Here is a 13,574-nt window from a genome sequence, read left to right on the forward strand (position 1 = left end):
TTCGACTTTTTAAAAATATCATATTAAAAATGTTACAACAACATTATAACATGTTCATCAAAGGAGCGTGTAAATAAATAATATATTTTATATTATCATGGCCTTAATTGTTCGTTTATTTCGTTTGAAAAAGGATAGATAGTAAGTGGATTTATTAAAATTTGGGTCTCCGTCAGATTTTCATTAAATGGTAGGAAGCACTGTCTTGACAAACTATTTTTATTAGATTTATCAACTGTTACAGTAATTCTTTTATAGTTTTTATAGTCTAATGGTCGATTTTCGATAGATTTGTAACATAGAATGTCTCTGTACAATGTATTTCACACATGCACACGCACACACACACACACATTAAAATTGAACGTTACATGTAACAGAATATAATTTTCCGGAACAAAATGTTATTCCGCTATTTAAAATATGTGTTGTTTTTTTCGTTTGTATACACCATTCTTTTCTAAGGTAATTTACTAACATATTTCTCTCATACAAACATTTTGGAAGTACTCTTTTTTAACCTCAAACAATATTTTGTGTAGCAGATATACGATATCCATGGATTCTAATCCAGTTACCTCTCTGGCGTGGGTCCGGTCCCCGGGAGATACTTTGGTAGTTTAGCGCGGAGGAAGGTAGTCTAGTACTGGTGTAACTCTCCAGGAACGATGGTTAGGAAACTACCCGCCTATATGACTTAAATACTGTTGGGAAACGGCGTAAAAAGAAAGAAACAAACAAACATTAACCACGGATCTTAATTACATGTATAATAAATTAATTTATGTAATATATATATCCGTGCTTTAACGCTATCTGCAAGGGATTTATAGGAACTTTTAGTCGTCGCTGACCTAATATACTAGTCATCAACACGATATTTGTATCATAGTTTGGGGACCTTTCTGTTGAAAATGTGTCAGAGTAAAATCGTATACATTTACATGCACCGTGCGTTAACTGGAGTGCAGGTATTAGTTACCCGCACTCCAGAGCATGCCCATTGATTGATTCATTTTTGCTGGGGTTTACTTATTGTTACGGCAGAGAAAGTGAAAGCGACAGAATTGTCATATTTAGCTTCTCGTTCATTGGTTACTTTTCTCCGGGGTTTCATATTGTGATAACAGGGAACGTGCTGTTATGTTTGACTATGATACAAAAGAGAAAGAACATCAAAACACTCGGCAATCTGATTTATACTCGGGGGCTACGCCCCATCGTATAAATCAGATAGCCGCGTGTTTCGATGCTTTTTCTATTACTTAAACCACATAAGTATCACCGATTTCAGAAAATGATAAAAGAATGCATTTAACTCAATATAGGATTGGGGCAGTACAGTTAAGAAATCATGATCACAAAATAGACAAATATCGTTTTTTTTTCGTCGATTTTTACATTTTTCATTCATTTTCATACATAAATCAGTGTGAAAAGACGAATCAGACCTATTTAAGTTCATTCCGTTGGGTAAAAAGGCAAGATTTTTTTTATTCAAGCGCCTTGTCCGGTATATACCGGAATGCGGTATTTAGTGTGGTGCTCCAATCCCTTTTTTAGTCTCACTCTAAAAAAATCGATAAAATTCGACTGCTTTATTAGTGATCATAACGTACAGGACATTTGAACAAAAAGGTAAGTGGTGTTATGCAGTTTACTTTTAGAAAGCATTTTCGCTGAATATCCAAACCTTTATTATAGATAAATTAATGAAATATTTATACTTTTTAAAGAACCCACTGGTCAACAATTTTTAATTTTAGGATCCCGCATTTTGCCCCGCATATATTTTTAAACATTTAATCCAGAAACTTGTGTAATTGGTTAGTTGTTTTTTTTCCATACATTAGTAAAGTAGATACATTTCTTTTCATACGAGTATGAAATTGCCAGGCCAAGTCGTAACAAAATTTTAAGTTCTGAAACTTTCAAGAATTTACTACAGTTTACAATTCGTAAAGATAATAAGTTCGTAATTGTAAACAAAACAGACCAGTGTAAACAAAACGTACCAACACAGGTTTGAAGTATTGATTATATAAAGGCCCATTATGCCCCAGAAATTCTTTCATTTTTATTTATCAAACAGCTTTTTAATTTTTGATGTCAGGTTATAATTTCCAAAAAGTTAATCATTGGCTAATAATCTGAATTCTCTTTTTTTCTTTCGTTGCTTTTTTGGCGTTAAGTACAGTTATTGTGATATTTTGTTTTGTATGGAAGTCAAATTACTACTTTGTTTACATTTTGCTACTTTCATTACCAATGATTTCACATTCAGGTGATAGGCATCTAGTCTGCTCTAAAGTGTTACCTAAAAATGTTATACATTTTTGAAAAAAAAATCTTTATTTGCCCTTTATATTGAAAGAAATATTTACTCGTTTCTGAGACATAATGTGCCCCTAAGGAAGCTTTTTGCGACGTCTCGTAATGGTGGTTTTGGAACTACTGAATGTCTTATTTCTGTGACCACGAATGAAATATAACATGTCCACAATTTCTCTTTTTATTCTTCTTTTTATATTTTGTTCAACACGAACATACTTGTAAAGGTCTTATTGTAAACACAATCTAATCATTTGATAGATCCCTACTCTTACCTTTTATTTGAATAACAATACTAGATGTAACAACACAAAATTAACATGATTGTGCTCCTTTGTTAACAAATATGTTGTTGATATCCACTAATCTGATAGTTAGAATTGGACAAGTCAGGATCTGTGCATGAAGTTAATACCCGATTAATTAAAGTATGTAGCCTGAAGTCCACGGCTATTATTTACAATACCCTCGGGCTTAATATGGATTGAAAGTAATTCTAAATGTAAACACACAAACAACAGATACATGCATTTAAAAGCCAGTTTGTTTTGTTTAAATTATGATTGCAAATATGGTTGACAATCATAATCAATTTCAAAATACTCACTGATGTACAATTATAAACAAATCCGAATCCGTAATAAAAAGCATATATATATAGTCATATGTATAAGTTATCTTACTTTAGGTGCACTTTCACTCGAAATACTGGAATAAACATCGTTGTTTACATGTTTACTTTCTAAGCATAGGTTAGACCGAAATACCGTATCCGTTCTATGTATTCTTACTATTGTGTTCGATGTTCTTAATTGGACTTTCGTAGTTGAAATATTTAAAATAATGTGGTGAAACTAATCTTATCAATGATTTTTTTATAAACATACTTATTATAATTAATTGATACACAAATACTGTATTTCATTAAAATTTAGAGTGCCAGCACTCTTTCTATTTATGTAAGGGACAACTTCCTGTAAAGTTTGGTTTCCGTGCTAGGAAATGTTTTTAAAGACAGGGAAATTTCTTGCGATTTTTTTTCATTCTCAACATTTTCCGAAAAGTGAAAATCGTTATGTCAAGCGCCCATATTTCGTTTTCCTGTACGTACTGTACACTGTGGCTCGATGTCAAGGACCCTGTACAATGTCATGTACCATTTATACAGTATATAGTATATACATGTATATATATATATAATGAAAGACTGTTACCAGTACATGCCGTAATGACCTGGAGATGTTCCGGAGACGATTTTTTCCAGAAAAAGAAAATACATTAAACCTAATATCTATTTTTTAAAAAAGGTGTCAACTATTCCACGACGCCAAAGTGAGCCGTGTTTAACTTATTGCACTACGTACTTCACATGAAATACAGCCGGAATAAGTTCTTATTTCAAGTATATATGTAACGAGTATTCTTTATATTCTTGTTTTGCTTTCTTGTTAGCTAGTCCTTGGATTCATAAACCATTTTTCATGCAAAGACACAATATTTAGTGTCGCAAGGCATAGCAGGTAAATTACGATCACCAAGCTATCCTATTAAAGGGAATTAGTCCATTATGGACCTTTGTAAATATGTACTATAAATACTTATATTAATAGTATTAAGAATCATACGTGACAACATACAACATTACAACGAAAGAATTTCAATTATAGTACGTAGATGTTGTTGATATGCGTTAGATACATAATCGGATATTACACACTTGAGCCGCGTCACAACAAAACCAACATAGTGCGTTTGCGACCAGCATGGATCAAGACCAGCCTACGCATCCGCGGATCTGCGGATCCATGCTGGTAGCATACAAACCCTATTACAAGTTAAAAAAACTGGCAGCGAACAACATGGATCCTTATCAGAATGCGCGGATGCGCAGTCTGGTCTGGATCCATTATGGTCGCCAACGCACCTTGTTGGTTTTGTCATGGCGCGGCTCATGTATATATGGCAGACAATGAAGTGTTTTACTAGAAAAAAATATTTGTCATATAAATATTCCTACTTAATCTTTAACAACTATAGACACACTTATTTTCTTAAAAAAAAAATATTTTTATTCATAAATATGTTCATCATTTATAAGTATTTGAATCTTTTATTGAAATTGTGCCCATTGTAGACCAATCAACTTTAAAAGCAGTCTACAAGACACGTAATCTCTTTTCTGAATGTGAATTTGTTTAATCTGTCGAATATGCATATTTGATTTAACATTTTTGTCGTGTAATATAAGTCTTTTATTGCGTTTATGTTATTATATTGACATAGAGCGGGCTTTTTACATTCATCGGAATTAGCATTATTTTCAGTAAGAGGGAGACAACTTCTCAATGAATGTTCATAATCATATGCTTCAACTTCGCCCCTTTATCACTACTTGTAAATTGTGAGAATTATTATTGTTGTTTGTTTGACACAATTTGTTTGTTGAAATGGGATATATATATATTTTTGCAGAAGAAAATGGCAGGGAAACTTTCAGTTGTTGACAAGAAACAACTAGAATGCTTTATACAGGCGGACCAAAAGCAATTTGATTTGTTGTATAGCTTTACTAGAGATGGTGCCGATGCGTCAACATTTCATCAACTTTGTGACAAGAAAGGCCCGACAGTGACTGTTATTTATAACACTCAAGGTACAGTGTACGGGGGCTTTACTGAGAATAGTTGGACCTCTGAAAGTGGGGTATATGTAAGGGATGATCATGCCTTCCTTTTCCGATTACAACACAATGGAGACCGTAACCCGGCGAAGTTCCCCGTGAGAAAGCCCGAATATGCCATTCGCTGCAAAAACACACATGGGCCAATATTTGGAGCAGACATTAACACGTTCGAGGGAGCACTGACACAGGAGGAAGACAGTCAGTTTACGTTGAATGGCGAATTTACATACCATAATTCTTATGACATGAGGGCATGTTCAATCGGGCAGTTTTCTAACGATTCTTTAACTATCACAGATTTGGAGGTATACAGTGTATCTGGTAAGTATCCCCCTCAAAACCCTCCTACCAAAAAAAAAATAAAAAAAAAAAAAACAGGAGAAAAACTAGTAGTGTATGAAGTCATTTTGGAAACTGGGAAACACATTAAGTTAAAAAGATGTGCCATTTGTTATTTTTATTTCTCTTCTGTTAATCACGTGCATTTAAACATATATAAAATCTATAATGCATTTTGAAATTATTAAAAAAATGTCCAAAAACATGAAAAGGGTAACATATTCTACGTATTTTTCATTTTTGTTTTCGCTATTGTTTGATAAAAGTACGAAGTAGAAGACATACAAAATGACTATGGACGTCTCAAAAGAAAATCCATATCTGATTAAGTATTTGTCATACATATGATACATCCATTGATCACTTTACAAGTTCTTGACAGTTTCAAGGTTCTTAAAATATTAGACATTGTGTAGATAAACATAATTAAAGGTCAGAAAGATAAAAAAAAAAAACTGTCACAAGTTCCTCCACAAGATATTTGTAAAAATAGCAATATTATTAAAGACTGAGTATTTTCAAACTTGAGCTTGATACTTTTTACTAAGTTTTTAGCAATAGATAAATAAATAAATAAATAAATAAATAAATTTAGTGTACAATATATATATATATATATTAACAAAGAATGTATGTTTTGTGAACACAGATGCAGTACCCTTGCCAACTTGGAGACAGATTGGCGGTTGGAAGAAACAGGTAAGCTTTACAAATCTAGCGCGCAAATTAAATTGGCAGTGACGTAATCATATTGTGACGTAATCATATTATGACTTCATAGATTTTGTATTAACGGAGGGAGACATCTTGGGTATTTTCTAAGAAAGGGTTGGGCGTCTGAGAAGACCTACAAACTGACTGGTTTCTCGTATGAAGAGATTTAATGTTCCGTGTGTAACTTAAATACACACGCCAGTCTTTATTTGTTTGTGTTCTTGGTTGTTGTTTTTTCATGCCGACTTTAACACATTTTGATATTCGCCAGTCAAACTATTCGGCTTTCCAGGATAACTAACCAAAAATTACCAATTGAGCCGCGTCACGGATGCGCAGGCTGGTCTGGATCCATGCCGGTCGCAAACCCATTATGTTGGTTTTGTCGTGACAAATCAGCGTCAAGAAACAAATGACCGAGAGATTCAATTACAAACATCAAAATATTAACTAGAAAAATAATTAAGCCTTGCCCGAGGATGTTCTTCCTGTTGAGCTAAGCAGGCGGGGATTTAAAGATCCTGTATGTTGTTATTAAGGTTGTAACATCACTTAAGTAATATTTTATATATGTATATAATTATTCTTCTAAATAACAATTTCCAAACATACAAGAATATGTTAAATGTGTATACTACAGCAAACGTGTATACGCATTATAAGTAATCATTAAAATGTATGCATTCATTTCTTATTGAAACAAATTGACATAGACTTTATCAAAAATAAATTTCAAATTACCTCCCTTTATTTACATGAAATGTAAATTCGGTTCTATTTTAACAAATAAAGCTTTTTGGAACTTACAATATTGAAAACAATCTTCATTTGAGCATCATATATTCATGATATAAAACCATAAGAAAATTTGAGTTACAAGATCTGTTAAGTCGGTATACTTGACGACTTTGTCATACAAAATGTGAATCAATAGAGAGCAAGAAAAGCAAACGATGAACCACACTGACATGATGCAAATTAACCATACACCATCCACTATTTTGTTCCGTTTGGTGATGTTAGATGAAAAACACTGCTAAGATATCTTCTTTCTTTATTTTAAAGCATGCAGTGTTTTATCCAATCAAACATAAATTTTCTATTCTTCCATGTAAATGTAATAAATAAATGCATTTACTTCTAATTTCTGTTTTCAATTACATTTTTTCATACAGAATTTAGAACATTTGAAGAATGAAATCGATGCGTGGTCCCCACCCCACGGGATTGGATTGAAAACAGCAAACATTCTCTTCCTTGGTCCGGTTGGTGCTGGAAAATCAAGTTTCTTCAATACAATTTCCTCAATCTTTCGAGGTCATGTGACTGGACAGGCTGTTTGCGGTAGTGCGGAACAGAGTATTACATCAAAGGTATACATCCAAAAAGGTGCATTTACGATATCCCACATTTGCCTACAACACCTTTCATGTTTAACTGATAAAATTCAGTATATAATCATTTGCTGCTAATTCCATCGCCTGCTTGTTCCATTTTGACACATAAGATTTTACTCCCAAGCAATAACGGATGTTTACTATTTACAATTCAACCAAACGATATTTAACTAAGACGCAAAAAGCACTCTATAGTAATTTAATTTTCAGGCTGTCATACTCACCCTGGTGATGCCCCATCATGGTAAACTTCAACAAATAAGAAGCTGAATCGAGAGAAAAATGAAAACGTTTTATTTTTATTTCCTTCCCTTATTTTAGAAAATAAACCACGTGGCTATAAATTACATGTATATATACTGTAAAAAAATACTGTTACACATGCGTTACCTATTTAAAAGTACAAATTTCTTAGTCGCGTGACATACTTACAGAAACAGTACGAATAATTCCCATCGGCCTTTGGGAGATTAACAATGCAAAAGAGTAAGGCGAATAGATTATATATCAATAATGTACAGCGTTTTGTCTATTTACAGTACCGCATGTATCGTGTGCGGGGCTCCGCTCTGACAGAGCCATTGAAATTTAGGTTGTGTGACACGAGAGGGATTGAAGAAAATCAAGGTATGGATGGTACGGAGCTCAATTACCTTTTGGCGGGAAATGTTCCAAATGGATACCAGGTTTGAAAATCTCTAATTCAAATACATGTACATACAAGTATAAAAGTGTCATTGTTCTTTATGTGATTTTACTCTTGTAAAATAATATATTGAATTTCTACTCGATGCTTCTTTATAACAACTATATAATTGAGCCGTGTCACGACAAAACCAACATAATGGGTTTGCGACCAGCATGGATCCAGACAAGCCTGTGCATCCGCGCAGTCTGATTAGGATCCATGCTGTTCGCTTACAAACCCTGTTACCAGTAGAGAAACTGATAGCGAACACCATGGATCCTGATCAGACTGCGCGGATGCACAGGCTGGTCTGGATCCATGCTGGTCGCAAACGCATAACGTTGGTTTTGTCGTGACGCGGCTCATATGCCTGCCTTTATTTTACATGAAAAAGACTGTTTTATGAAAATATTTCAGCATCAAATCATTTGTACTTACTTTAGGATAACGTGTTTATAGAACTGTTTGTTTGTGATATACATTTCAAACTTTACAGATAATCCACATACTGGTATGCATTCTTTTTTCAGTTTAATCCATCAACCCCGATTTCCCCCGACACAACTGGATTTGTCTCCTCACCGACATTAAACCACAAAATTCATTGTGTTTGCTTTATAATGGATGGAACCACCGTGTCGGTTATGTCAGAGAAAATGTTAGAAAAGATTAAGGCCCTCCAGAGTAAAGTTCGACAAAAAGGTATGATATAACGGGTTCATTATTAATGATATCTGTCATATGTTGAGGCTCAGATCAGAATAACCTTCGCAAGGGACCCGCCCATTGGGCGGTAACGAGACTTGCCTAGTTAAGGCGGTAACGAGGGTTGCCTAGTTGTCGCCCATGGGCGGGTTCCCGAGGGGTGGATATTCTGATCCGAACCGCAAACATATGTCAGATATTTTGTCTTGCATATTCTACCATATTCCATCATAAATTTAAATTCTTTTTTTTAACCATAATAAAACAATTTTCTATGGAAAATTATGTCATTACACCCATAACTATTTTCTTACCACAACGTATGAGATTATCAGAAGAGTGAAATTTTGTCATCCGAAGCATGCCGCACGCAACTCATCTGCCAGATTAAATGTTCGAAGGAAGGTAGTCCAGTACTGGTGTATCTCTCCAGGAACGATGGTTAGAAAACAACCTGCCTATATGACTGAAATACTTTTGGGAAAAGGCGTAAAATGAAACAAACAAACAAAAAAAATATGTTCGGCATGGGTTAAAACTAACGGCAATCGCAACTTTTCAGCCCTTTCCGTCAGTCTTTGGATAATAGCCGAGGATGTTCCGATTAAACTAACGGAAACACCAGTTCATTACATATCAAATGTTTAGTGATAAGCAGTGAGATCACAATTTTGTTATTTCGCTATATTTGTGATATTCTTATGAAGAAAAAAATAGATCATTCTATGCGAATGATTAAACTTTCTACACAGATAGTATAATTATTTAATATAATATAAGTTTCTGCTATCTACAAAAACAACAAATTCCTTAAATATTTTGACTATTTCAACAAATCTGATAGGCTAATGAAGGCAAAACGAAAGTATAAGCATGTAGATATTTTGAATGTACCAGTCGGAAGTTCAATTTAAAGAACATTTTTCAATGATATGTAAGCTGTATGCTGCCAACCTTTTATAATTATACAAACCAAGTTTTTATAAGATTCTAAACATTTAAGGCCCATTCAGCCTCATAAATGATACCATTTTAATGTTTCAAAAACTTTTTTTTGTAGTCCTACGACAGTTTTCAAAAGGTTACTCATTGGTCATATTTATGAGCCATTTTTTTATTTATTTTCCTTTTCCGGTAATTAGGACAGTTATAGTGAATTAGTATTTCGCATGGAAGTCAAAATACCACTTAAATTTGTTTACATTTCGCGACCTTATTGCCACAATTTATTTCACATTCAACATTACTTTATTTAGGTGATGCACATGTCGCATGTTCTGAATCAATTATAACAATATTATTTAATACATAATTTCCCTGTCTGCAGAATGCATAAATAATTCATTATACCGAGGCATGATCTCTATGTATTGTTAATTGTTAGAAGTACTGGGTATTTGATTGCAGAATAATGAAGACATGTAACATGTTCTCTATCTAATCATAAGCCTGTGTTTAAAAATTACATATCTCCCATGCCCTGCAATTGATCCTCGATTTTCTTGTTCTTTCACTGTTTAAAAGATATAATTTTTGAAACCTTGTGCGGCGCATTATCACTTTTTAAAGAATATACTATTGCTTTTCACGGCCTTCATCACGGTGGTACAGAATGTTTTGATAAAATTCTTCGGATTATAAATTTTATTGCATGTATTGGAATTTATTAAAAAAACAACAATAATTTTGTTATTGCATTTCTAGGCCTGTCACAAGTAGTCCTTATTACTAAAATCGACAAAGTCTGTTCTAATGTAGAGGAAGATGTGTCCACAGTGTTTCAGAGCGATACAATACAAGAGCTTGTTGATACGGTTTCCAACATTCTTGGTATTCCCAGGAGTCATGTGCTACCAGTTAAAAATTATGAAAAGGAAATCAACGTGAGGGATGATGTAAGTTTACTAGCGCTTCATTCATTGCGACAGATTCTCCGGGCATCTGAAGATTTTATGTTCAACCTTCTTGATATGCTGGACGACGAAAGGGAAACGAAAGGCTCTGATTCGACGGAATGATCTTAAACATGAAGTCATAGACACTTGGTTTCGGGATAACAACCCGTTTGAGAGGTTTGTAGAGCTCAAATTTAATTGAATGTAACGATTTTTTTATCGTAGATGTCTCTTTTCTAAGATTGTCATTTTTTTCCGATGTTAGTAAAAGAAAAGAACAAGTTATATCATGGAAACGTCGGAGACAATTAAAATATATTCAATTAAAATTTGAGTTCTACACACCTCTCAAAAGGGTTTTTAAGACGAAACCGAGTGCCTTTGCATGAATTGTAACAGTCGCGAGACCTGTACTGACGGTGTATTTGTTTTGAAATATTAAATTATGAACTTACTTTTGATAAATGATTATGATAAGAACGCAGGATCTATATTTATTAACGGTAAATTCTATTTGTATTGCTTTCTATTTTCGGTTTATGTTCAGGAAAATGACTATATGTATGTAATGGGAATGACTTAGAATATTTTCATACTAGGTTCATTTTGTTTGAATTCTATGGACCACGCACAGAGCATTATAGACCGCATTTCATTGGAGTGCTCTCGAAAAAAATTCTCTTACTTATAGCATGTACACGTTTTACAGTCGTAACTATTACGTCATATCAATGAAGCAGATGGTAGAATCGTGATATTTTGAATGTTATAGATCAAAATTTTCTAATACAAGTGTTATCAACCATCTTGAAAAAAACATGTATTGAACTTCTATGACAAAGTCGCGTTGATATTTAAAATACAATGAAACATATATAAACATTATGCATTAAAATCGTTCTTTTTTCCAAATTTTTAGAAATAGATTAATTGATTAAATTACAAATTTATGTATAAGAGTTTCTTTGTCATTTTTTATCCTTTTTATCCTGACCAGGCGCTATAGATCTTACCAATCCTTTTTTTATCCTTTTATCTTGTGCTTTAGATCTTACCAATACGGATCTTGTATGGGAAGCACGCCTACTAAAAGCACATCTTAAGCACCATCGACGCATCGCTTAAAATCAGATGTGAGATTTCCGGTTATACTAGTGTACGCATACACCACGCACATACCTAGGAAATTTGAATGGTTTTAATTTATGGTAATTTCGAAATTTGTTATCAAATTGTTTCAAAAATGAGAAGGGCAGTTTTACTTCGCTGATATTATGACGTACGTATTTATAAGGATATGGCAAAATTTGAACAGCGTAAAGTACAAAACTCTTCAAACCAGTCTACTGAAAATAGCGTCCATTTTGATAGAAAGGTTCATCTAATATGTTATTTAGTCTCTTTCTTAATACGGACAGCTTTATGTGAAAGTATGTGCAGATGCAAAAGCCATTGCGATACTCAATAATATTTACCTGTAACTTCTTTACACGTCTTCAGCCGCTTCACCCCTTCTTCCACACGGCAAATATTAATTAGCCAACTGATATGGTCTTCTTTTCATTACCCAATACATTAAAGCTGTACATTTTATTGACCAAGCATGCTATTTTTTCTTAGCAGACAAAAAAAAAACACACAGTTACCGCAACAGGTAAATAAATAATAACAAAACATAAATCCTCGTGAACAAAGACAAAAACGAAATATTTCAAACCTCTGCATAAAGGCCATCCAGAGGAAAGACTATACATGGCTTTAATAGACAAGTCGTATTTACTCTGCAATGAGTCAAAATTTACCGCCAAAGTTATCCACTATATTTGTTTAAATAATGCTTGCATTGACACTGATTTTGTTAAAACGTAACAATTCTAGCGGCTTCATATAGATAATTCCTTTTTTTAAGTATTTACTTCCCTTGCCTAAAGTGGCAGCCAAATCAATTTAAACAGCCGATTAACGCGAATTTTCACGTATGTAGCAAATTATTATTATAGCACCAATATGTTTAATAATTTTATCAGTTTTCATGAAGATGATAGAATTGTGAGTGATTTTTATCTTATCTTAAGCAAATGACCCTCAAAATGGTGGCAAGGGGAGGTAAAATTGCTATGTGAATTTTTTATAAAATATTTTTTCTACTACTGTGTAGGTAGTTATTCTATAAATGTGAAGCGTATTCTAAACGCGGATGTAGATGTGAAATATTATTGAGCGCACTCCTTTACACTTGAAATTTTAACATTTTCATGAAACCTTAAATTTTAAATGCCGAAGAAAGTATAGTAGAGTTGTAAAAATAGGAGGCATGTCCCGTCCTAACTCAATGCCACGCCTAGGTGTTTATAGTGTTCTACACAACTTAAGTGGAAAATATCAAAATATTATTGTAGGCGGTCTCCTACATATGAACATAACCTCCAATGTAGAAGGATTAAAATTAAATAACCATCGTTTCGACCATATATATTTATTATGGTGAGATCACCACTGTTTTAATGATACTGATATCATTTGTAGGCACAGCTTAACCTTTTCCCTCATATAGACGTGTGTTTTGACGCCTTTTTGTCCCCCCCCCTTTTGAGACATCAAACAGTGAAAAAATGCCCTATTTAGGCCCCAAACACTGTTTTTCGTTTGAGAAATGTTGTTAAAAAAAGTGATCACTTTTTCGGCGCGGCCCCCATCAAAATGATACATCAGGGGGTTGCCAGAAGGGAGATGTGCCCCCTACTTTTTGGGGATTTGAAGGGGCGGCAGTCCCCCTCATTGCCAAGAAAATTTTGGACATGTGACAGGCAAAAAATGGCTTC

At 33.7% G+C, this 13,574-nt stretch overlaps 1 protein-coding gene across 1 annotated transcript; it reads left to right on the forward strand.

The window, feature by feature from the left end:
* Positions 1-1,554: 1,554 nt before the first annotated feature.
* On the forward strand, positions 1,555-11,686 carry LOC132735033 (interferon-induced protein 44-like). Its single transcript, XM_060721932.1, has 7 exons — positions 1,555-1,638; positions 4,804-5,335; positions 6,003-6,052; positions 7,243-7,440; positions 8,004-8,150; positions 8,683-8,854; positions 10,562-11,686. Exons 2-7 carry the CDS (start codon positions 4,810-4,812, stop codon positions 10,873-10,875), a joined length of 1,407 nt encoding a protein of 468 aa, XP_060577915.1. The 5' UTR covers positions 1,555-1,638; positions 4,804-4,809; the 3' UTR covers positions 10,876-11,686.
* The last annotated feature ends 1,888 nt before the right edge of the window (positions 11,687-13,574 follow it).

The sequence above is a fragment of the Ruditapes philippinarum genome, unplaced genomic scaffold, assembly GCF_026571515.1.
Source record: "Ruditapes philippinarum isolate M1 unplaced genomic scaffold, ASM2657151v2 ctg3423_1_1_1_1, whole genome shotgun sequence".
NCBI classification, from domain to species: Eukaryota; Metazoa; Mollusca; class Bivalvia; order Venerida; family Veneridae; genus Ruditapes; species Ruditapes philippinarum.

Excerpts from the sequence above, each read along its gene's own strand:
- LOC132735033 (XM_060721932.1), top strand. The coding sequence starts at position 4,810 with ATGGCAGGGAAACTTTCAGTTGTTGACAAGAAACAACTAGAATGCTTT. Across the intron at positions 5,336-6,002 it reads GGAGGTATACAGTGTATCTG|ATGCAGTACCCTTGCCAACT; the intron begins GTAAGTATCCCC and ends TTGTGAACACAG. Across the intron at positions 6,053-7,242 it reads TTGGCGGTTGGAAGAAACAG|AATTTAGAACATTTGAAGAA; the intron begins GTAAGCTTTACA and ends TTTTTCATACAG.